Below are 26,737 nucleotides of genomic sequence, written 5' to 3'. Positions count from 1 at the left end.
GATGAAAGGGCTAAGTGCCATGCCAGTTCCATGGTAGAGGCTCAAGAAAAGTTAGTTTCCATTTCTTTTCCTAGGAAATTCATCAAGAATTATGAATAAAGTGATTATTATTAATGAAGGTTATTGTTATTGCAAGCTTCTACATTGGTATGATGTTCATGCTATAATCTAGGGGGTGATCCTACTCTCTGAGTAAGAAGCTCTCTCACAGGTAAACACTTGAGAACCCTGGAATAAAGCTCACAAATAGTGGCAACTGGGACATGTTGAGTCTTTCTGCACATACAAAAAGTATGGAAAGAATATACTTGTAATCTACCAGACCTTAGGAATTCATGTTGAATTTCGCCAACAAAAGAGTTGGGTAGTAACAGGACACAGTGATGGGTTTGAAAACTAATGTGAAAACCTATCAATATTAGTTCATTAGTATTGTTTAGATTTTTATAGTTTTTAATAATGAATCTGAGTAAAAATAAGATATTTCTTTTACATACCTCTGTACTAACTGATATGGTTCTCAGGATTTTTGGGATTATGATGATTGCTATAAAACTCTGATATTAGTCACTATGTTTATGCATCACAAACTGATGAATAAATCTGACAATCATTCTGTTAATGTGATAAATAAAAAACAAAATTATGGTGTTTATTTATTTATGCAATAAATGTGACTGGGTGATAGACATGCTGGGACAGAGAATGTTTGTTCTATAAAGTATTTAATTCATCCATAATAAATTTCTTAAATTAAATGTTCTAATTATGTGTAATTATAACATCAGTATTCTAATCATCATAACATTAAAAATTAGTTTGTCAAATGTGTGCTTATACATTTTCACACTGATTTTGCATGAGAGGCCCCAAATTGATAAATCCCTTTAAGAAAAATTGTTTTTAATGCAAAAGTACTAGCATGAGAGTTAAAGGCTATTATTTCATTAGTATAAGTTACCATTTTGCAATGTCTATCATTGTGGCAGGCAGAATACTCCACCTCTCCACAAAGATTCAGTCTATATCCTAATAGCTGGAACCTGTGAATATGTTGCCTCAAACACGGGAATCTTAAAAAAAAAAAGAAAAGATACAAGTTCTATTCACAAGCCAAAAACAGACTCACGGACATAGAAAACAGACTATGGTTAACAAAGGGGAAAGGGTAGGGAAGGGATAAAATTAGGAGTTTGGGATTAACAGACACACATTACTATATATAAAACAGATAAACAACAAGGATCTACTGAATAGCAGAGGGAACTATATTCAATATCTTATAATAACCTATAATGGAAAAGAATCTGAAAAGAAAAAATATATATGTATGTATATGTATAACTGAATCACTTTGCTGTACATCTGAAAGTAACATTGTAAATGACCTACACTTCAATAAAATTTTTTAATTTAAAAATATGTTGCCTCACATGACAAAATGGAATTTTCATACGTGATTGAGAATCTTCAGATAGAGATATAGCACTGGATTATCTTGGAGGCAGAAAGGGAAAGTCAAAAGAAGATACGATTGTAGAAGGATGGTCAGAGAGAAGCAACGTTGCTGGCTTTGAAGATGGGGGAATAGAACCATGAGCCAAGAAATGCAGTTGGCCGCTAGAAGCTGCAAAAAGCAAGGAAACTGATTATTTCCAGGACACTTACAGAAAGAAATGCAGTCCTGACAACACCTTGATTTTAGTTCAGTGATACCTATGTCAGACATCTGATCTCCAGAACTGTAAGATAATAAATTTGCATTGTTTTTAAGCCACTAAATTTGTTGTAATTTGTTACAGAAACAATAAAAACTAGTACAGTCATCAATGTAGTATGTTCATTTTTTAAATGGTGTTTGATAATACTATCTAGCATTTAGTTAACATTTGATAATTTTAATGAAAGGAACAGTGGACTTTGAGTGTATTAGCTGTAGTATTATATAATTACAAGATACCAATTATAAATTTAGATTACACTTTAAAGGCTCCATAACTGTTGTCATGCTTCAAAAACGTTTTAAGACAGTGAACTACACATTTCATTTATATTTAGTATACAGACAAATATCTAGTTGCAATAATCTGTATACAGGTCAAAATCAAAAGCAAAGCAGAAGAGAATAAATTTTTTTCCAAATAATTATATTTGTATTTTGAAGGGATGGTTTGGGGATGGACAGTAAAATATATATAACCCTTATACCACATCCTTTAACGTTTTGAAAGGCGTAGTTCATCAGTTGTGAAATTCAACTTAAACTGTAGTGATTAAAAATACAATCTCTAAACACCACGCGTATACACACACACACATCCACCAATGAAAGGAATTTCAGATGAGGTCAAAATTATTTTTTTTTGCTTTTTGCTGTTGTGTAGTCTTAATGACTCTATGCTAAAATATGTTCATAACGTGTAGAACATGCAGTCTTTGAATTCGAACATTGGATATTTGCTGAAAAAATGTGTAATTCAATGAACTACATCTTTAATGGACCTCTAAGTGAATAGACAGGGACAAAGTGCAGTGGTTACTGAGCAAAAATAGAACAGAACAAACAAAAATCACTGTGCAGGGGCAAACAGGAGTCATACACACAGCAATTTATGCTACCCTAATATAAATGGATAAATTTTGAGTGACTCATAAAGAGACTCCAGCTGACAGTGATATTTGCTCTTGTCCACTCTGCTTAATAAAAAAATGAAAGTTCATTCTGAAGTTTTTAAAAATTGGAAGAGCTTCTACACCAAAAGAAAATGCTATAAGCAATGAGAAAAAAAATACAGTGCTATAAAGAGGGATCCCCAAAATGTTTAAAATTTGCATATGATCAAATAATATGAACTCAAATAATTTACTTTTAAACTCCTTTGACATTTTCAATAGCACATTAAGTGAAACAATAAATAACTTTGAAAACATGATTTAGAGTTACAGTAACATTTTGCAGGAAATCATATTTCTGCTTTAAGATTTTGTAGCCTGAACTTTCCAAATTCAGTCAAGGTTCAGGTCATTGTTACTATTTTCCTAAGGCATCATACAGGTCAGACTTTTTTTCACCATGTAAACAATATTAGGTGAGTCCAGTGCCTTATATGTATTAAGAATTAAGTGTGTTTAAAAATTTTTGTGTGGAACTAGGAATCTTTAATTTCTCCTAAAATAATGAATAGTTCTTTAAACTATTTCTTCTTTGCAAGTCAACAGATCCATTTTTCAGCCCTGTAATCAGTATGCATCTATTTAGCTACTTAACTGCAATGTGCTTCGGTTCATTAGGTGGCTACTGTTGTGTCTCAGCCTAGTTAAATTTTCACAGCAAGTTAATCTGTTTTATTACAAATGAGAACACAAGTAATAATGTCCTCACCATTTGCCAAAGACAGGGTTAACAGTATTTGCAAAAAATCAATAAGGGCATTTAGAAAGGAAAATTGCAAATCTAAAACCCCAATCATTTTACTCATTGATGACTTCATTTTATTTGGCATTTATGACTTTTACAACCCTGTTACTCTTCATGTATTTCATTCGCGCCCCAATGGAAACAGCTGTAGCTCTTCTGAAACATTGCAGAAGTCTTCTCCAGAATCAGCCAAAGGAGCAGAGGAGAAAGATTTCCAAAACTGATACATATTTACTCAATCAAATCCCCATTTTCCCCTGCAATTAGTAAAACTGTCTGCAACAATGCCTCAAATTCTAGCATATACTTATATAGTTCAAGGCTTAAGCCTAAGAAGAAAGAGATACTATAGAAAATGTTATTAATTTGCACATACTATCTCTTTTTCTATCATACTGCTTCCCTTTTCTGGGAGGGGGGTGGATATCACAAATGGTCAAAGGAGACCTTCATCATATGAAATAATTTGAGAGTACATTTGAATCTTAATAAAGAACAGAGTCGATGCTGAGAAAATGCAGTTTTATGCAAGGTTTAACACTGTCAATTTGATATAGGATTTAGTTTATTGGCACTGAAGTATCAATTCTGCCCATTTTCACGGAGATCCTTTATTTCATCTCAATGTATTTGTTTACATCCTTGGAAATATGGCAGTATACACAGAACTTATGAAGTACTAATACATGCATATTAACATGTGTTAATATGTATGTGTATGTGTGTAATTGCCTTTCAAGAACAACCATCTCAATATTACATTTTTACCTCTGATATTTTATTATATTGATTCTTATCAAGCATTCAGTGGGGTTATGTAATATACAATTTGTCTTTTTATTTTTATTTAATTAGAATTCAACTCTCACTGTAATTACTCTTCCAAATGTTAATCTATTAATGAGTTCCTAAAGGACTTAATGGCATTTCGCTGCTGAGGAGTGGCTTTTGGAAGTTTATCTGAATGCTGGATATTTTATTCATGCATTTGTCTTGATATTTCATATTTAATTGATGTGTTCATTCTGTTCTGTCACCAAGGTTCTGCAGTAACAATGGATTGTAATTTGACAACCAATAAAATTAGGGACAAGAAAATAAAAAGTCTGTGCACTGTTGTTGCTAACTTGGCTTACCACTAATCCTGAGGAAGAATTTGATGCCCAAATTGGTTATCTTTGAATACTATTGGAAGGATGGCAATTTATGAATTTTTATAAATCAGTTTAAGAGTTAGTATGTGTTCCACAATCACCAATTTACAATTGTATTTAAGTTAACACAGATGGCTGTGGCAAACTTTTCATGAATTTAGAAAAAAACAGGGAGACTGGGAGGTGCAGCTGGAACAAGTAACCATGAGAGAGTCCAAAGTCATAGGCACTCCCTATCTGTGACCTATGCGATAGTTGGACAAAGGACCCTCTCACCTCTTCAGTGTGGTCAACTTGTTCTGAAAGAAGCTGACAGCTTAAGGGAATCAGCCATAATATCTGCTCATAGCAGATGAATGCCCTTGAGTGGGAGAACAGATAGTTCAGTGGGAATATGCATGGCTTGCAAATTACATGGTGGGCTTGGACCTCTGCCACTCACCCAAACACACCCAAACACACACACGCACACACAGACAACACACACAAACACAAACACAAACACCCCTTAGTTCTTACTCAATGCATCTTCATCTCATGTTCTAAAAGATAGTAATAGCTTTGTCTTTCAATAGTGCATTTAAAATAAGACTCAACTAGTGATTTTTTTCAGTGAATCTGAATTATCACAAAAAACCCTCTCTGTGTTGACTAATTTTAATACCAGATGTTCACATGCTAATGCCATTGCCTTGTGACCATTTCCAATCAATTCATTAATTGCCAGCTGCTCAGCCAAACAAAAAACACAGCTAATCAGATGGTATTGGTAAACAGCCAAATAACAGCTTCCTACTTAAATTTCTTAAATTTGTTATCAGAGAAAACGATGGCACACTGATATGACAAAGTTCCCACAAATGTATTATAAGAAGTTTAAATGTATAGAAAAATGTATTATAAGATATTTAAATGTCAAATATGAAATAGGTTTTCATATCAATTCGATATTTTACTTATTTTGCTTTCAGGATTTTGCCACATCGAGTAATATAACTGAAGCCTTGCAAGCCTAATGATCATACTGCAATTTCCAATTCATGTTATAGCTATATTAGTTATTAGCTACACATGCTAAATGCTGAGCCAACAGTAAAGGGATCTGAGCCAGACCTAAAGACTATGTGCCTGGCATAACAATATTCACAAACTAGTTTCTGGCCAAAAAACTCCAAAAAGAAACAACAAAACCAAAACCAAAACCAAACAAATTTGTTTGCAACTTATGTCTTTCCCAGTTTTGGAATTAAAGTCTTTATCACTAATGATCATTTATTTTGAAAACATTTCCCAAAGTTTAATATCCAATGAATCATTGGTTTTCATTCATTCATGCAACAAACATTTACTGAGTGCCTACTAGACCCATTGGGGATGAAAGAAAGGCCTATGGGTGTTTTTATATGGTGTACAGATGACCACAGTTCAAACAAATGACTAAATCATCCACACATAAGCATTCAAAGATAATTTAAAATAAAATACAAATCAGATCAATTTTGATATTAGAATGGGCACCCCTCTCCAGTCCCCAGAAGATCCCTAACCTTTCTTCTGTGGCACTGAGATCAAAGCAGCCATTACATGTGAACAAATGCTCCCTAGGGGGAGGGTCCAATACCTGTATATGCATCTACTGGTGGGGCAACCCTTAGTCCTGGTACTGACAAGAGGTTGCACAGTCAAAGGTATATAGAGAAAGCTACTTCTTCCTCAGGCTAGCCCTCAGCTATGGTACTGTTTTCTCCTTATTACTATTTCTATATGGATTCCTGAGTATAAAATAAAATAAAATAAAATAAAATAAAATAAAATAAAATAAAATAAAATAAAATAATATTAGCTAATAAATATTGAGTATTTACCAGATGCCAGACAATGCTCTAAGTGTGTTAACAAGCTTTATCTCTTCTAAGCTTTATGTTACCACTGTACCTATGAAATAGGTACAGCGATTATTCTTATTTCATTGGGAAATAAGGTAAACTGAGATATAGGCAAGTTAATTAACTTTCCTAAAGTCATATAACAAGAAATAGTGAAACTGGGATTCAAACAGGCAGACAATCTGACTTCAGAGCCCATGCCTTACCCATTATGTCGTACTGCCTCCAATGAATTCTGCTTCTTAATTCATCTTAGCTAACAAACTAGGACGGCTCTAGCCAGAAACAGTATATAATTCTATACATTCTATACATTCTTTTGGGGTTGGAGCTTCTGCCTGTTTATTTTGTGTTTTTGAGAAGGCAATGTAACATGCTCCTTTACACATATTAAACTTTTGCTAATTCAGTGAATTATGTATTCTTGCTGTTTGTTTTCTAACAGAAAATGATGATAATAATAATAGAGTAAGTCAATATTCAGCAATAACTGTCCTTTCTGGGCAAATTCAAGGCTAACTGCAAAACACTTGCTGAGTTTTTAATATGCATAATCTTTTTTCCCCCCAAAGAATACTAGTGATTCTGGACTTCTCAACCATCCTGCCTAATACTCTAAAACAGTGCTGTCCAAAAAAATTTTCTGCAATGACGCAAATATTCTCTACCTGTGCTATCTAATACAGTAGTCACAAGCAACATGTGACTTTTGAGTTGAAATGTGGCTAGTTGCAACGGGGGAACCAAGGTTTTCATTTTACTTAATTAATTGAAATCGAAATATCCACATGTGGCTAGTGGTGACTCTACTGAACAGTGTTGCTATAGTAAGTATGTGCTATGAGTAAGATTCATTGTTAATTGTTTACAACTGTGGAGGTGGGTAAATTCATTAAACTGTAAGCAAATATGTATTTTCTTTAGCTGTCTAAGCTTCTAAAAGTCACATTACTTCTCAGAGCTCTAAAAATGCTATGGTTTTCTCTCCTACCTATGAAAAGGGAATTTAAAACAAACAAACAAACAAACAAACAAACAAAACAAAAGCAGTGGTGAATAGCCAGTCAGGTCTCCCTTGTGTTAGTTTTCACTATTTTTTTCACTATTTTCACTATTTAAGGGCATTTGCAGAAATCAGCACCTCTAATCACCAAACTTTTTTTCACATTGAGGTAGAAATATTTGCACACCTGTAGAAGAAAAAGACACAAGTGCAATTGTGCTCCTTCCAATTTGACCTCATTCTATGTTAAGATAGTATAATTTCAATTGGCAAGCAAACTGATTATTCATTTATTTTCATAGAGATTTCTCAAACTTTGAGTTAACATGTTATGCTTTTCTGAAGAAATAGAAGATAATAGATAAAATGGTTTGGAAAGGTTTGTTTTATTTTGTTTAATGGATATGGGAGGAAATTGGCATAGAGACTTTAATTTGATAAACATTTCATATTTCACATAATGCTCTAAAAGGAGAGTGTTGTCTTGGAGGCTGCTCAAACGAAAGCTAATTGTTAAATATGCAGTAATTTTGTGAGCCAGGTGTTAAGCTGTTGGTAACTTGAAATCAGCCATGGTGGGAATATTTACACCACTGAAATTGGCAAATGTTATAAAACAGAGGTTTTCTTTTTTATTTTGTTTTGTTTTTGGAGAGCTCATTTACAGGCATGCCATTGGATGCTAGCCCAAATATAAAATCTAACATGCTGAACTTTTAAGTCTCTTGTAAGAATCAGAAAAATTACAGGATTTTAAAAAGTTTCATTCTAATGTTCAAGATTATCTGACCAGGCAAATAATAAGATTATGAATAAGCACACTAAGTGCTGTGTTCATTTGAACATTTAAACAAACACAAATAGACTGTCACATTATAAAAATACATATTATGTGAATATGCAATCACAGTTGTCTGCTTTCCACACTGGTCCTTTGAAAGGTCCTGAAAAATTAAAGATGAATATCGTACACTAACTATCATCTACTAGTAAAATTTTAAGTGCAGAGAATGTAGGAAAATTTAAATCATTATATGTAGTTTCCATTCCTGTTATGATTGAGGAAACCCTGGTCCCATAAAGCATAAAACAAAATCTGCAAAACCATGTTTTGAAAATAGTACATGAGCTCAGTTTATCTATTTAAATTTTAATCAAGAATTCTGTTTATTGTTTCTCTCTCCCTATTAGATCATAAGCCTTAAAAATCTCCTGATGTATAACAGGGACTCAATCAATGAAAAACAAAAAATATGGATGGACCCACAATCTTTTTAAACCAGCTATCAGTGGCCTCTTCTGATTCAATTAGTTGTTAACACTGTGCTTGCTAACAAATGCCAAACTGGTGCACCTGAATTAAAATGAGGAGTTAACATGGCTTACAGATTATCCTAACCAGTTTTTTGATGTAGACTCAGTCAGAAGAAATGTAAACAGAACAGTTTGTAGAAACAAAGTGTAAAGAAACTGAGATCTATTTTGCAAAAAGTGAAGCATAGAAATATTAAAATAGTTCCTCCCAGACACTTTGATCAGAAATGCTAAGTGCTGAGAATTAAATATGGCTTGTATAACAAGTCATTCACTAACTCGATATTCTGTTTATCATATATTCAAAGCACATACCGCAAGACCAGCTCCAAAATTGTGATCGCAGTCTCATAATCATTGGTGACAAGGCACAGGCATCAGCTTAACACAAAGTATGCTAAAAGAGTAGCAGTGTTTAGAAGGATTCTGAAACCTTGTTTCAGTATCACAGCTTTTTTTTTTTAAATTCAAGGGAGTTTTTAAAAAATGATAGAAAAAGGTAAAGTTTAATTTAAAAGTAAAAACAAATAGGTAAACAATAATTTAAACACATCAATAAGTTTGGTAGCTCTTTTTGTGGATATTCATAAATTTTAATATAACTAAACAGATATTTTGGACTTTTTCATAATGTGTTCTAATCTCTTGCTATGTATATCAAGTTTCTGATATATTTGCTTTTCTGAAGCTGTGTTTTAAATTGCTGAAAGTAGGGATATATTGGAAATATTAGCTGACTTTTAACTATAGAGATGCTAGCCTACATGACACTATAATCACATTAGATTGTATACACTATGGACTGAATGTTCATCTCCCCCAAATCATATGATGAAACATTAATCTCAAATGTGATGGTATCTGGAGATGTGGCTTCTGGAAGGTAATAGTTCATGAAGGGAGAAACCTTCATGTTGGGATTAATGCTTTTACAAGAAGAGGCAGGAGAGCCTGCTTCTTCTCTTTCTCTTCACCATGTGAGGATACAATGAGAAGATAACCATCAGAAAGAGAACTCTCACCAGGAATGGGATCAGGAGGCACTTTGACTTTAAGTTTCTCGGCCTCTAGAACTGTGAGAAATAAATTTCTCTTGTTTAAGCCATCCAGTCTATGGTATATTGTTATAGCAGACCACCTGAGTTCAGATAATATAATACACAGCAAAGAGGGTTGTGTGAAACAGGCCATTGTGACTTTCCCTAATTCATAGTGAATTTGTTAGGAAAAAAACCCAAAAATTATAGTTATGGCATTTATTTCTAAATTTTAAATGTTAAATTCTCTGAGCATTCATATCTTGGAAGGACAGTTTATCCTTAAATGGTAAATACAATATAAAAGATCCAGTGACTTCAATGAAAATATTTTGTGAGTAATTACCAAGAGTAATACAAATTTCAATTTCTGTTTTTATGCCAAACTAACAAGATTTTTTAAAATCCATAAATGTAAACAGAGAAAATGTTTCTGTTTGAATAGTTCCCATATCCCACAAGTAGTATTTTATGACAAACGCTCAGTACACAATTTTGCCCACTGGTCATGAGATTCTAAGACACTGAACTTTGAAAGCATGCTTCACCAAGAAGCACACTGAAAACAAATTGCCATTGAAATATAAATCAACAGAGATGTGAAATTTCTGTCCTTTTAATTAAGTATCATATAGCTAGTAATATATTGATAACTGTTCTTGAAAGAAGGGGTGAAACTTTAACATATGAACACCAAATTTTTCAATTAATTAAAAGATTTTTGTTATGGTATTTCCTGTGAATTATAATTTTAAAACTAATAATATTATTATACAATAGCACCTTTGCAAAAATAAACAAAACACAACTTCGCAACTAAGTTAAAAGTCTCTCACTCTGTACTAACTGAAATCAACTCTTTAAAAAATTTTTATCTTTATTTCATTATCATCTTCTGATGGAAATCTACTTCTATAGATTTGTAGGAAAATTTTATCAAAAGGAGTTCAAAATAAATATATTGTTTTCAAATGACTTAAGTCAAAATAACTATATGAAGGTAGACCCAATTTTCTTCAGCATAAAATGGTTTCTGCATGTTTGGCAGGACTTAAATAACCATGTGATCTAATGTCAACTTTTATAAAACAGCACCCAATTAAGTTTGTGACTGTTCTGACTTTCTTTTTAAAAAAAGGTTGCATATGAAATAGACAAATCAGCAATAAACAAAAATACAGTTATATTGCTTTAATACATTAACAATATTTGAATTATTAAAAGAGAAGATAATTATCCTTTCCATTTCCATCATTATCACCACCAACAACTAAATGCTAGTCATGAGCCCCATCCCCAAGTGCTTCTTTGCTCCAAATTCTTCACAAAGCTATCCAAAGTCCCATTCAACCAAAATGTAGCTGATTCAGTCTGAATAATGGTCATTAATAAAGTAAACAAATGTGCTTTTTTAGAAGAGCCTTAAATATGCCTCTATCGAGAGTATTTTTTCATCATTTCAAAGTAAGTGTGACAATTTGATAACTTTAAATCATGTTTTGCTTCATGACAGAGTTTCCCAATTTACTTAGTAGCCATCCAGCTTTAAAGTCACAGGAAAATTACTCCATCTTTTAAATAATTTTCATGGGTGACGTTTTTCTGAAAGACAACTTTGATTCCTGGTTTACATTCTAATCAAATACTCAAACAGAGCTCTGATTAGTAAGGATAGACTAATTTACAGAGGGCCATAATCTTTACAGAAAGCACACCGCTACTTAGCCATGGAAATATTTATGGAGTGTAATAAAAAAATTACCTATTTTTCTTTTCCTTTCCTATAAAAGTTATGTTATAAATTTTCTTCATTGTTTAGAAGTCCCCAAAACTGGAAGCTAATTTACACTGGAACCAAAATGTCCAGACTCCTACATTCCCTCTGCCTTCATATCTTTGACTCCTATGGGCATCTATTACAATCATATCAATATTGCAAGGCCCAGCTCAAATCCATCAACTGTAATGCCATATGTAATCTCTGGTCCCTCTCTACTCCAATCTAGATTTGATCTCTCCCTCCTCTAAATTCATGTAATACTTGGTGATTCTCTATGCTATCCATCACAGTCTGTGTTGTTGTGCAAGTTAAATGGGTACGTGTTGTTTGCGTTGAATTTATTTTGTGAGTCTTGGAGGTAAGGAACTATGCCTTATTTATTTCCCATATTGCCCTAGGCAACAAGTATGTATCAAGAGTATAATATTTGTTGAATAGATGAAGGAACAAAGGAACAAATCAATGGGTTGCTCTGATTAACTATACTCGTTTGATCCTATACACCCTTATATTATCTCCTCACCAGGCTTTTAAAATACATTAAAAATATATTAAAAAGCCTAGTTCATGTGATATGTGGGAGGACAGAAAGATCATGTGTCAGACTGATAAGAAACATGAAGAGGATTATACAAGATTACTTATGTTTCATTACCCAATGGTCATGAAATTTTGAAAAATAGTATTCTAATGATATTAATGATAATGCCATAAATTATCCTAAGTATTTGTTTAATGTTTCACATTTTTCAACCTATATTTTACTCACATTATCTCTGGACAGCCATTGAAATAAGTGGGAGAGATTATTACTATGACCTTTATTTTACAGTTGAGGAAATACGTTCAGGCGGGTTAAATGTCATATCCAAGGTCATTCAGCTATTAAGTGACAGAATCAGCATTGAAATTCAGGTCTTTCTGACTACAAGTCCTGTGTGGTATATATACCACCCCACAACTGCCTCACGAACACCAAAAAGACGTGGTGTTTACTTTGTTTCACCCTAGCAATGAGAATGGTTTTTGCATACTCTTCTAGTCTGTCATTAGGTAGGCACACCTCCCACACTGTGCTCAAAAATGCAAGACAGGAAGCTCGAATTAAAGGTCATATCTGTGGTCATGGAGTGAAAACAAACACACAAACAAATAACAACAACAACAACAAAAACAAAAGCCACCTTAGCAGGCCTAGTCAGAAATCAAACGTATCAATACTTTATGCTAAGCAACTGAATCAATGAGCTGTGTGCTTGTACTGAAGATCCAGTGGTATTGCTAATATTTTCTCTAAATTTATATGTAATTAACACTTGTGTCCTTTTCTAAATTATGATTCTTACCTTTATAACAGAGGCCCCAGCTCTGGAGAGTGGACTGTGAATCTGGGCTGCAGCAGCCATGTTGGCAATAGTATTGAGATGGTTCATCTGATTCATTGCCATGGCAACTGATGCAGGAGGTAAGCTGACTGGAAGTAGGGGATGAGGCATCATCATAAATGGCAGATCCAGTCCTAAAAGAGACAGTGCATGTTAAACTATGCCATTAGTTACATCATTTGGACAAAGAGAAATCACATCAAAATTGATGCTATAAAATAGTAAAAAAAAAAAAAAAATCTACATTCGCTCTTGTTGGCTTTTTTAAATGAAGTTTTACTCTATCAATATCTCTTTGGGCAATTAATAGTACCTATGGGATTTAATACTGTTTTATAATTTTTAAAGTGTTCCTATATCCAGACTTGTAGTTATTGATACTCTTTGTTCTTGCTCTCACTCCCAAAATATTTGTAAGATTCAAACTTTTTTTACCCATAAAAACAAACAAAAATCTTTAAGCTAAACATTATTTTGTTTAACAAAAAGAAGTAACTTTCTTTTTAATCATTATAATGTATTGATGTGTTGATTGTTTCTAGCTTAACTCTTTCTTCAGGAGACATTATAGTGGTGCTGGTAGGACAGGATGTAGATTCTCTAGACTACAGAATTATTAAAGAAAGGAAGACTTGGAATATGTCCTACTCCTTTAGTTATGAATCTCTAAAATGAATGCTGATAGCTCTAATTTGAAACCTTTGTCAAAAAGAACTAACTTGCCTGTCAAATCAAAATATCAACTTGTTTTCCAGTTTATTAACAAACACCAATATCACTGAATTGTGTCAAGAATTCTGTTTGTTTTCTTATGCAATGCAAAATATTTCACACATTTGAAATGTCTGAAAGAATATCTTTCAAATGTTATCCACAGTACACTTCTGGTAGCCCCAGATATGTCATCAGGAAAAAGGTAACATATTAAAATAGCTGTCCACTTATCCTTTGTATGGTCAGCATTTGTGAGGAAACACCTTTGGGCAGAGGCTAGGGAAAGTTAGCCTAACATGATGGATGTTAACATGACTGCGATAAGTAAACCATAGGACTTTATAGTGTATTTTAAACTATTGTCTTGACAGTAATCTTGCCCTCTTTTGGACATGAGCCCAGAAATCAGTAATCCTTAACAGATGTTCTAAAACATGCTTGCATATAATTTTCCTAAATTATTACAGATTATAGAAATTTTACAATGGGCTATGTTTATGTTCATCTTACACATAAATATCAACTATTAATAACACTCCTTTTTCCTCTTTGCCACCCCCTGATTTTTTCTTGCTTCTCACAACAGCAAGTGTACAATGAATAACAGTGAATCTATAGGAAGTATATTCAGAAGCCCACTAAATCTCATTCCTCAAAACAACAGTAACAGTCATACAAACGCTCAAAACACATATTTTTTGGGACAAAAAAAGAGGCTAGAAGAAAGAAATTCTGTTAATTGTTTTGAGGTTCACCTCCTGGGTTCAACAATGATGAGTGAATTAAAGTCACTAACAAAAAAATTCAAAGGCAGCACACTGCAATAAAACAAACTTCCAGATATGACAGGTCTCACACAACACCAGAGTGATTATCTCAATTAAAGAAACTCTGAAAGAAAGAATACAACAGTTACCAACATTTTGGATAAAGACAGCCACAAAATGCACTGTTATCAGAATTACACAAGGATTAAAGAAAGCTAGAAACTTAAAGTCTATGTGGAACGCAAGAAGGGAAACATATGCTGTACTCCATATGACTCCAAATCCCCAGAGAATATTAATAAAATGTTTTAAACTTATCTCCTATCACATCACTTACTGCTTACTATCTCTGAATCCTTTTTAGGAGCAATCTACTGAACCAAACTTTTCAGTTGTGAAACCTTTTTCCAGTGATTATTAATTTAAAGCCTCAACACAGTGTAAACACTGAATTCAAAATGGATTTTTTTCATCCCTTTTAAACTAGAAGTTTATTTTCAGTTAGCCTTTCAAAATTACTTAGATGCATATACATTGTTATACTGTACCTATCATATAAGCTTTGTTATAAATGCTGGGATACTCTATAACATAAATTAATCACTGTCTATCTTTCCCCTAAAACCTTCACTTTATGCTCAACGTAATAGCAACCATCAATAACCTAAATAGACTTCTACATAAGGTTCTCATTTACCACAAACCCAAGATAATTATAGACTTAAAATTCTTCTTTGTGTACTCAGTGTTTTAATAGCAAACTGATCAAATTGTAGATGAAAAGTAGCCATCAGTGCCTCCCTTTGCTGCTCAAATGCTTAAACTTTTGTTCAATTCACACTTCCCTTAACAGTATAATAATCTTTCCTCATTCTCCAAAGGTTTTCAGCAACATCCAGACACCATCTGGCCACATCAAGTCATATGCCTACTTAAAGTCCAATTGACATGCAAACTAAATGCAAACCACAAACAGAATTTAACAGCCCATTGACAGTTTTAAAGTATAATTCATCAAACATTTCAAATAACCATGAAGGACTTCAAAGTCACAATTTCAGATCATGACCTACAATAACTAACTGACAATTCACTACAATACCCTAGAATTGAAGCTAATATTTATATTACAGGGGAGTTTAACAGTGACCGCACATGAGATGCACATGCAAAGCATATGCAAATACGGAATTATGTAAGTCAACCTTTCCCCAAAGCTGAAAACATTAAATTAAGAGCCATCAATAGTACACAACACTCCAGCAATCTGGCTCATTTAGTCACATGCCAGAAATGTACAGAGACTTTTAATAGTATGGTAATGAAGAAAAAATCTTTATAAAAAATCACCAAAATGGGTTTTCTCTTTCCCATCAACTGCAAGGCATCATGCCAACTACCATAAGGACTATTTCTAATTCATCCTGGTATTGTGGCAACTTCTGTAACTTTTACAGAAATGCATAACACCACCTCCTCCCAGCCAGTAAGGCAACCAACTTCAATAATACTCTAATCTTCCCTCTAAAAACACATTCATTTGGTTTCCAAGTCATGTATTCCTCTGTAATATCTTGCATTTCTACAGTCAGGCACCAATCCTGTTATAATTACATGTGAACCTGTCTTCCTGATTGGTTTTCCTATGCCATTTAGTTTGCCTTTCCACTCCAATTTTAAGACTTTTTTCAGTGGTTACGATCTCCAGACTTTTCAGATATCTCTGGAATCTACCACTCTAACCCTATTTATTTGGGTATAGTAAAAGTACTCCTCCTTTGTTTTTTACAGAAAAAAATGGACAGAAATTACAGAGAATTTCCATATACCTCCTCTCCACTAGCAGTTCCCTCTCTTATTAACATTATGTATATTGTGGTACATTTGCTCCAATGGATGAGTCAATACTGATACATTATTTTTACTACAGTCCATAGTGTATATTCTTTGTGTTGCAAATTCTGTGACTTTTCACAAATGCACAGTACCATGTATCTGCCATTAAAGCATCATACAGAATAGCTAGTTTCACTTCCTTAAACATCCCCTGTGCTCCATCTACTCCCTCCTCCTCTTACACTTGGCTTTTAATGTCTCTATAGATTTGCCTTTTCCTTAATGCCATCTAGGTGGATTCAGACAGCATTTAGTCTTTTCAGACTGGCTTTGTTTCACTTACTGATATGCACTTAAAGTTCATTCATGTCTTCTCCAGGCTTCATAGCTCATTTGTTTTTATTGCTAACTATTATTCCATGGCATGGATATACCACAGTTTTGTTTACTCAGTCAGTTATTGAAAGACACTGTGATTGCTTCCAACTTTTATCAATTATAAATAAATTTGCTATAAACATTGATGTATAGATATCTGTGTGGACATAAGTTTTCAATTCATTTGAATAAACAGGAAAGATGATGTTTAGCTTTGTGAGAAACTGCCAAATGCTTTCCAATGTGGCTGCCCCATATGGCATTCTGACCAGCAATGAATGAGAGTTCCTGTTGCTCCACATCAATACCAGCAATTAATATTGATGGAGTTTGGGATTTTAGACATTTTAAAAGATGTGCAGGGATATCTCATTTTTATTTTAATTTGAAATTCTCTAATGACATATGATGTTTAGTATGTTTTCATATGATTAATTGCCATCTGCCTTTCCTATTTGATGAGGTTTCCATTCAGGTCTTTGACCCACTTTTAACTGTGTTATTTCTTTTTTAATTGAAGTATAATGACTTACAATATTATATTAGTTTCAGGTATACAACTCAGTGATTCTATATTTTTATAGATTGCACACAATATAAAGTTATTATAAAATATTGCTGTGCTGTTCATTACATCTCTGTGATTTATTTATTTTATAACTGTTAATATATACCTATTAATCCCTTTTATCTATTTTGACATTCTCCCCATTCCTGTCCCCTGTGGTAACTACTAGTTTGTTCTCTGAATCTGTCAGTCTGTTTATGTTTTGTAGCATTTGTTAATTTGTTTTTCTTTAATTAAATATATAACTGAAAACATACAGTTTTTATCTTTCTCTTTCTGACTTATTTCACTAAGCATAATACCCTCCAGATCAATCCATGTTGTTGCAAATAGTAATATTTCATTCTTTTTATGGCTGAGTAATATCCCATTGTGTGTGTGTGTGTGTGTGTGTGTGTACACACACATCTTATTTAGCCATTCACCTGTTGTAAGCCCTTAGATTGCTTCCATATCTTGGCTACCATATAAAATGTTGCTCTTAACACTTGATTACATATTTCCTTTCAAATTAGTGTTTTTGCTGTCTTCAGATAAAGCCCAGGAGTGGAATTTCTGGATAGTATGGTAGTTCTAGTTTTAATTTTTTGAGAAACTTCCATATCATTTTCCATAGTGGCTGCACCAATTTATATTCCCATCAACAGCACATGAGGGTTCTCTTTTCTACACATCACTACCAATACCTATTATTTCTTATCTTTTTGGTAACAGTCATTCTGACAGGTATGAGGTGATATCGCATTTTGGCTTTGATTTGCATCACCTAGTTGATTAGTGATGTTGAATATCTTTTCATGTGTCTTTTGGCCATAGACATTTAGAAAAATGTTTATTCAGGTCCTCTGTCCATTTTCTAATTGGGTGGTTTTTCGATATAGAATCACATGAGTTCTTCATATGTTTTGGATATTAACACTTTATCAGATATTTCATTTGCAAATATCTTCTCCTTTCAGTAGGTGGTCTTTTCTTTTTTAATAGTTTCCTTCACTGTGCAAAAGCTTTTTAGTTTGATATAGTCTCAACTGATTATTTTTGCTTTTGTTTCCCTTGTCTGAGGACATGTATCCAAAAAAAACTATTGCTAAGACCAATATGAAAGAAAGTACTGCTTATGTTTCTTCTAGAAGTTTTATGGTTTCAGGTTTTACATTTAAGTCTTTAATCTGTTTTGTGTTTATTTTTGTACATGGTGTGAGAAAGTAGTTCAGTTTGATTCTTTTGCATGTAGCTGTTCAGTTTCCCAACACCATTTACTAACAAGGCTGCTTTTCCCCATTTTAAGTTTTGCCTCCTTCAGCATAGACTAATTGACCATACAAGTCTGGGATCATTTCTGGGCTCTCTATTATGTCCCATTGATCTATGTGTCTGTTTTGTGCCAGTACCATAGTTCTGATTACTGTAGCTTTGAAGAATAGTTTGTAATCAGGGAACATGACGCCTGCAGTTTTGTTGTTTCTCAAAATTTTTTGGCTATTAGGGGTCTTTTGTGTTTCATTACAAATTTTAGAATAACTTCTTCCAGTTCTGTGAAGAATGCCATTGGTATTTTGATAGAGTTTACATTAAATCTGTAGATTTCCTTGGGTAGCAGGGTCATTTAACAATATTAATTCTTACAATCCATAAGCATAGTGTATCTTTCCATTTGTGTCATTTGCAATTTCTTTCATCAGTGTATTAAAGTTTTCTGAGTACAAGTCTTTTAATTCCTTAGTTTGGTTTATCCTAAGTATTTTATTTTTTCATGCAGTTGTAAATGTAATTGCTTCCTTAATTCCTCTTTCTGATACTTCATTGTTAGTGTATAGAAACACAACAAATTTCTGCATATTAATTTCATATCCCACAAGTTTACTGAATGCATTTTTTAGTTTTAATATTTTTGGTGGTCTCTTTACAGTGTTCTATATATAGTATCATGTCATTTGCAAACAGTGACAGTTTTTTCTTCCCTTCCAATTTAGATTCCTTGTATTCCTTTTTCTTATCAGATTGCTGTGGCTAGAACAATGTTGAATAAAGGTGGTGAGAGTGGGCATCCTTGTCTTGTTTCTGGTCTTAGACAATGTACTTTCAGCTTTTCACCATTGAGTATGATGTTGCGTGTAGTTCTGTTACATATGGCCTTTATTATGTTGAGGTATGTTCTCTTAGCTTTGTTAAGAGTTTGTATCATAAATGGATGTTGAATTTTGTCAAAAGCTTTTTCTGCACCTATTGAAATGATCAAATGAGTTTTTCTTTTGTTTTGTTAATGTGTATTATGTTGGTTGAGTTGCCAATATTGAGGCATTCTTGCATCCCTAAAATAAATTCCACTTCATCATGGTATAAGATACTTTTATTGTATTGTTGATTTGGTTTGCTAATATTTTTTCCAGGATTTTTGCATCTATGTTCATCAGAGATATTGGCTTGTAATTTTCTTTTTTTGTAGTGTCTTTGGTTTTGGTAGAAGTGTAATGTTGGTCTCATAGAATGAGTTCAGAAGTGTTCCTTCCTCTTCACTATTTTGAAATAGTTTGAGAAGAGTAGGTGTTAACTCTTCTCTAAATATTTGGTAGAATTCACCTGTGAAGCCATTGGTCCTAGACTTTTATTTGTTGGGAGTTTTTCTGTTACTGACTCAATTTCATTACTCGTCTGTTCTTATTTTCTATTTCTTCCCGATTCAATCCTGGGAGACTATACATTTCTAGGAATTTTCCCATTTCTTCTAGGTTGTCCATTTTATTGGCATATAATTGTTCAAAGTAATCTCTTATGATCCTTTTTATTTCTGTTGTATTGGTTTAAATTCTCCTTTTTCATTTCTGATTTTATTTAGTTGGGTCCTTTCTCTTCTTCATGAGTCTGGCTAAAGGTTGATCAGTTTTGTTTATCTTTTCACAGAACCAATCCTTAAGTTTCCTTGATCTTTACTATTTTTTTGTCTCTATTTTATTTACTTCTGCTCTGATCTTTATCATTTCTTGCTTTCTAGTAACTTTGGGTTTTGCTTATTCTTCTTTTCTAGTTCCTTTAGGTATAAGGTTAGGTTGTTTATTTAAGATTTTTCTTGTTTCCTGAGGTGGGCTTGTATCACTATAAACATCCATCTTAGAACTACTTTTGTTGTGTCCCACAGATTTTGAATTCTTGTATATCCATTACAATTTGTCTCCAGGTATTTTTTATTTCCTCTTTGATTTCTTAGTGACTCAATAATTGTTTAGTAGAATATTGAATAGCCTCCAGATGTTTGGTTTTTGCAGTTCTTTTTCTTATAGTTGAGTAGAATTTCACAGTGTTGTGGTGGGAAAAGATATTTTAAAGGAGTTCAGCCTTCTTAAATTTACTGAGAACTGTTTTGTGGCCCAGCATGTTATCTTTCCTGGAAATTTTTCCATGTACATTTGAAAAGGATATGTATTCTGTGACATTTTATGGAATGTTCTATACCTGCAACTATTAATTCTATCTGACCTAATGTGTCACTTAAAGCCAGTGTTTCTTTATTGGTTTTATCTGAGTGATGTGTCTACTGATATACCTGGGGTGTAAAAGTCACTTACTATTATTGTGTTAGCATTAATTTCTCCCTTATGTTTGATAATATTTGCTTTATGTATTTAGGTGTTTCCATGTTGGATGCATATATATTTATAATTGTCATATCTTCTTGTTGGATTAATCCTTTTATCACTATGTAATGCCCTCCTTTCTCTTATTACAGTCTTTGTTTTAAAGACTATGTTGCCTGATATAAGTTTTGCTGCCACAGCGTTCGTTTTATTTCCATTTGCATAAAATACATATTTCCATGCTCTCTGTTTCAGTTTGTGTGTGCCTTAAGATCTGAAATGAGTTTCTTATAGGTAGCAAATGTATGGGTCTTCTTTTTTTATCCATGTAACAACTCTATTACTTTTGATGGGAGTATTTAGTCCCTTTACATTTAAAGTAGTTATTGATAGATATGTACTTATTGCCATTTTGCTTATTGTTTTTTGGTTGTATTTGAAGTTCTCTTTTGTTCCTTTCCTACCCTTTGTTCTCTTCCCTTGTGATCTGATGACTATTTTTAGTGCTATGTTTGGATACTTTCTCCATGTTTGTGTATATCTATTACAGCTTTTTGGTTTATGTTTACTATGTGGTTTGTATATGGAGTTGATGATCTCTTAAGTTCAAACAGATTCCAACAACCCTGCACTTTATTCCCTGCCCCCAGTACGCCTTTTAACCTTCCTACTAGATTTTTTTTCTCTAATGTATTTTTTACTGGCATATATTTGATTTACAACATTGTGTTAGTTTCAGGTGTACAGCAAAGTGATTCAGATAGATATAGATAGATAGATAGATAGATAGATAGATAGATAGATAGATAGATAGATACTTTTCTCAGATTCTTTTCCATTATAGGTTATTACAAGATATTGAACGTAGCTCCCTGGGCTATACATTAGATCCTTATCTATTTTATATATAGTAGTGTGTATCTATTAATCCCAAACCCCTAATTTATCACTACACCCCCCTTTCACCTTTGGTAACCATAAGTTTGCTTTCTATGTCTGTGAGTCTCTTTCTGTTTTGTAAATAAGCTCATTTTAATCATTTTTTAAGATTCTACATATACATGATACCTGTCTTTCTCTGTCTGACTTACTTCACTTAAGATGATAGTCTCTGGGTCCATCTATGTTGTTTCAAATGACATTATTTCATTCATTTTATGGCTGAGTAATATTCTATTATATATATACCACATTCCATTATATATATATATATATATATATATGCCATAACTTCTTTATCCATTCATCTGTTGATGGGCATTTAGGTTGCTTCCATGTCTTGGTTATTGTAAATAGTGCTGGCATGAACATTGGGGTGCATGTATCTTTTTGAATTAGAGTTTTCATCTTTTCCAGATAAATGCCCAGAAGTGGGATGGCTGGATCATATGGTAACTCTATTTTTAGCTTTTAAGGAACCTCAATAGTGTTCTCCATAGTGGCTGCACCAATTTACATTTCTACTAACAGAATAGGAGGGTTCCATTTTTTCCACACTCTCTACAGCATTTATTATTTGCAGACATTTTAATGATGACCATTCTGACTGGTGTAATTTTGATACACATTTCTTTAGTAATTAGTGATGTTGAGCCCATTTCATGTGCCTATTGGCCATCTGTATGTCTTCTTTGGAGAAATGTGTATTTAGGTCTTCTGCACAGTTTTTGATTGGGTTTATTTTTTAATATTGAATTGTATGAGCTATCTGTATATTTTGGAAATTAATCCCTTGTCAGTTGCATCATCTGCAAATATTTTTAACCTTCCTACTATCTTTTAAGTGGTTGATCTAATACCTTTTCTCTATGGTTGCGTTTACCAATGAGATATTTCCATTCATAATTTTTATATTTCTAATTGTGGTCTTTTCTTTTCAGCTTAACATTTCTTGTAAAGCAATTTTAATGGTACTAAACTCTATCAGTTTTTGCTTATCTGTAAAATTCTCTCTCCTTCAAATATAAATGACAGCCTTGCCAGGTTTTACTCTTGGTTGTAGGTTTTTCTTGACTATAGTGTATGTTCATCACTTTGAATATATCATGCCAATCCCTTCTGACCTACAAAGTTTCTGCTGATAATGGCCTGATTGTCCTATGGGAGTTCCCTTCTAAGTAACTTGCTTTTATCTTACTGCTTTTAAGATTTTCTCTTTATTATTATTTTTTTTTTTTTTGCCATTTTCATTATAATGTGTGTTGGTGTTGATCTGTTTGGTTTCATCTTGTTTGGGACTCTGCTTCCTAGACCTAGATGCCCATTTCCTTTCGCATGGTAGGAAAGTTTTCAGCTATTATTTCTTCAAACAAGTTCTCTTCCTCTTTCTCTCTCTCTTCTCCTTTTGGGACTGCCAGAATGTAAATGTAAGGTTGCCTGATGTTATCCCAGAGGTCTCCTAAACAGTCCTCATTTAAAAAAAAAATCTTTTCCTTTTTTATGTTCAGTTTGGGTAATTTCCACTACTCTGTCTACAGTTTGCAGATGCATTTCTCCGTGTCATCTAATCTATTGTTAATTCCTTCTAGTGTATTTTTTAATTTAGGTTATTGTATTCTTCATTTCTATTTAGTTCTTCTTTATATTTTCTAACATTTTTTTAAGCTTCTAATTATGTTCATCCATTCTTCTCCTGAGTTCACTGAGCATCCTCATGATCATTACCTTAGACTCTTTATTACATAGACTGCTTATCTTCACTTTGCTAAGTTCTTCTTTTGTGGTTTTGTGTTGTTCCTTTGGAACACATTTTTCTGTCTCCTCATTTTGCTTTATTTTATTTGCTATATTTCTATCTATTAAGTAGGTAAGTTACATTTCCTGATTTTGGAGAAGTGGCTTTATGTAGAAGATATCCTATGGGGCACAGCAGCACAAACCCTATGGTTACCAGAGCTATATGCTCTAGAAGTACTCTTTCTGTGGCTGAATTAGCCCTTCTGTTGTGATGGGGTTGACTACTGTGGGTACACTGGTATGAGGGGTTAGTCCCCAGCCCGTTTGGCTGCCAGGTCTTTCCTCATGCAATGGCTTCAGGTGCATTGATGGGTGAGGCTGGGTTCTGACAGGGGTGGCTGTACTACCCAGGAAGTCCAAGATTTGTGCCAGCCCACTGATAGGGAGTGGGTCTCAGCATGGCTGGTTCCTGGTCTATGAGTGTCCCATGGCAGGTGATTACCTACTGATTGTTGAGACCAGGTCCTGGGTTGGCTGGATATGGGGTCTTGGAGGGATAGGGCTGTTAACAGCCTTCTGGTGGGTGGAACTGGGTCCTGAAGTAGTTGTCTGTGTGGCTCAGTGGGGCATGGGGCTGATATCAGCTAGCTGGTGGGAAGGGCTGAGTCCCAGCTTGACTAGCTTTATCACGCAGTGGGTCCTATGCCTGGCACAGACCTGTTGGTAGGGAGGGCCAGATCCCTGTGTGGCTGGCTACTTAGCTAGGATGGGGGGCACTCATGCTGGCTTGCTGGTAGAGAGGTAAATCCCCAGCAGTACTAGACTAGAGGGAGGGCTCCAAATAGTGGTTGCCAGTACCAGGGCCCTCATGGTAAAATGCCCTCCACTAAATGAATGCTACCATAGTCTATATCACCAGAGTCTCGGTTTCTTCCTGTCTCTCTGGGAGGCTCTTCAAGATCAGCCAGTGGATCTGACCCACATCTTTCAAACTGCTGTCTCTGTGCTAAGACTTAGAGCATGTGAGATTTTCTGTGCACCCTTTAAGAGTAGAGTCTCTGTTTTCTACAGCCCATGAGCTCTGCTGTACACAAGCCCCAATGACCTTCAAAGTTAGATGCTCTGGGGTCTTGTCTGCCTGATGCAAGACCCTGGGCTGAGGAGCCTGATGTGGGTCTTGGACCCCTCTGTCCTTGGGAAGAACCTCTGCAATTGTGATTATCTTTCCATATTTGGTTTGCCTACCCTGGCATGTGGATCCTGAAGATACCACATCTACACCTGTCTCATTGTAGTTCCTTCTTTGTCTTTAGTAGCAGGAAATCTTTTCTGCAATTCTTCAGATCATTCTCATAGATAGTTGCTCTGTAAATAGTTGTAATCTTGGTGTGCCCATGGGAGGAGATGAGAGCATAATCTCTATTCTGCCAACTTGGCCACACTGCCTCCAATCTTTAAAGTGAGTTTCTTATAGGCAACAAATAGCTTATTCTTGTTTTCTTGTCTACTTGGATAGTCTCCATTTTTTATTGATGTTGTTGTTTTTGCTTTCTTTTTGTTGTTTTTTTTTTTCACTTGATACATGACCATATAAGAAGTACATTGTATTTGAGTACTGGCAAAGTCATTGACATCCCAGGTCACTAATACACATAAGACAGTCTATGTCTTTAATTGGCATATTTATACCAATCATATTGAAAGTGACTATGATAGTTGGATAAGTAGCCTTCATATTTGTTACTGTTTTCTATTCCTGGTCCCTTTTTAAAAAAATCTTGTCTTCCATTCTTTTTTTTTACCTTCTCTGGTGTTAAGTGAGCATTTTATATGATTCCTTTTTGTCTCCTCTTTTGGCATATTATACTTATTTTTTAAAAATTTAAATGTGGAGGGTGGGAAGGGATAGACAGGATTTCAAAATTGTAGAATAGATAAACAAGATTATACTGTATAGCACAGGGAAATATACACAAGATCTTATGGTAGCTCACAGAGAAAAAAATGTGACAATGAATATATATATGTTCATGTATAACTGAAAAATTGTGCTGAACACTGGAATTTGACACAACAATATAAAATGATTATAAATCAATAAACAATGTTAATAAAAATTTAAATGATTGCCCTGGAGTTCACAATACATATTTTAACTTATTTAAATAACACTAAACCATTTCATGGGTAGTAGAAATATTTTATAACAGAGTATTTCAAATTCCTCTTTCCTGTCCCTTATAACATCATTGTCATTTATATCCATAAGGTATAATCATTCAATACATTATTATCACTATCATTTTGAACAGAGTGTATTTGTTCAAGAATAAAAAAAATAGAGAGGGATTATTTACCTTAATTTATTTCTTCCCTAACACTCTTCCTTTCTTCATGTAGATCCATGTTTCTAATCTATATCATTTTCCTTCTCTCTGAAGATCTTCTTTTAACATTTCTTACAGATATGGTGGTATGGTAACAAGTTCTTTTTACTTTTGTTTGTCTGAGGATATCTTTATTTCTTCTTTTCTTTTAAAGGAAAACTTCACTGGATACAGAATTCTAAGATGGTTTTTTTTTTTTTTTCTGTCATCACTAAATAGTTCACACCACTCTATTCTTGCATGCCTCCCTGATTCCTGAATATAAGTCTCAAGTAATTCTCATCTTTGTTCTTGTATGGGCAAGGAGAGCCTTTTTTCTTGTTGATTCTCCATTTTGACTATAATATGCATAGGTGCATATTTTTAAAATATTTATCTTTCTTAGTGTTCTGTGAGCTTTCTGGATCTGTAATTTGGTGACTCTCATTAATTTTGTAAAATTTTCAGCCACTGTTACTTCAGATAATTTTTCTGTTTATTTCCTTCATTCTTGTTCTTCTAGTATCTCAAGTACATGGGTGCTACACCTTTTGTAATTGTCACACAGTTCTTGGATATCCTGTTCTGTTTTTTTAAATCTTTTTTTTCAGTTTGGGAAGTTTCTATTGACATATCCGCAAGCTTCCTAATTCTTGCCTGGACCCTGTCCTGTATACTGATGAGCCCATCTTGGGCATTCTTAATTTTGTTGCAGTGTTTTTGATTTCCAATATCTCCTTTTGATGTTTAGCTTTCCCATCTCTCTGCCAAAATTTCCCATATATATTTGTATGTTTTCCACTTTTTCCATTCTCTTAGTATGTTAGTCATAGATATTTTAAGTTCCAAGTCTGATCATTCTAAAATATCTGCTAAGACACGA

At 33.7% G+C, this 26,737-nt stretch overlaps 1 protein-coding gene across 6 annotated transcripts in view; it reads right to left on the bottom strand.

The window, feature by feature from the left end:
- The window catches only part of DACH2 (dachshund family transcription factor 2), a 501,910-nt gene that overhangs the window by 88,863 nt on the left and 386,310 nt on the right, over positions 1 to 26,737 (bottom strand). For all 6 annotated transcript variants that reach the window (XM_045516973.2, XM_074358819.1, XM_074358816.1 and 3 more), the window contains one exon: positions 12,939 to 13,111. In XM_045516973.2, the coding sequence (XP_045372929.1) occupies positions 12,939 to 13,111 (173 nt within the window). The remainder of the gene's footprint in view (positions 1 to 12,938; positions 13,112 to 26,737) is intronic.

Source organism: Camelus bactrianus, chromosome X (genome assembly GCF_048773025.1).
Source record: "Camelus bactrianus isolate YW-2024 breed Bactrian camel chromosome X, ASM4877302v1, whole genome shotgun sequence".
Classification (NCBI taxonomy): domain Eukaryota; kingdom Metazoa; phylum Chordata; class Mammalia; order Artiodactyla; family Camelidae; genus Camelus; species Camelus bactrianus.
The sequence above is the reverse complement of the archived record's forward strand: the minus strand, read 5'-3'. Positions and strand labels throughout refer to the sequence as shown.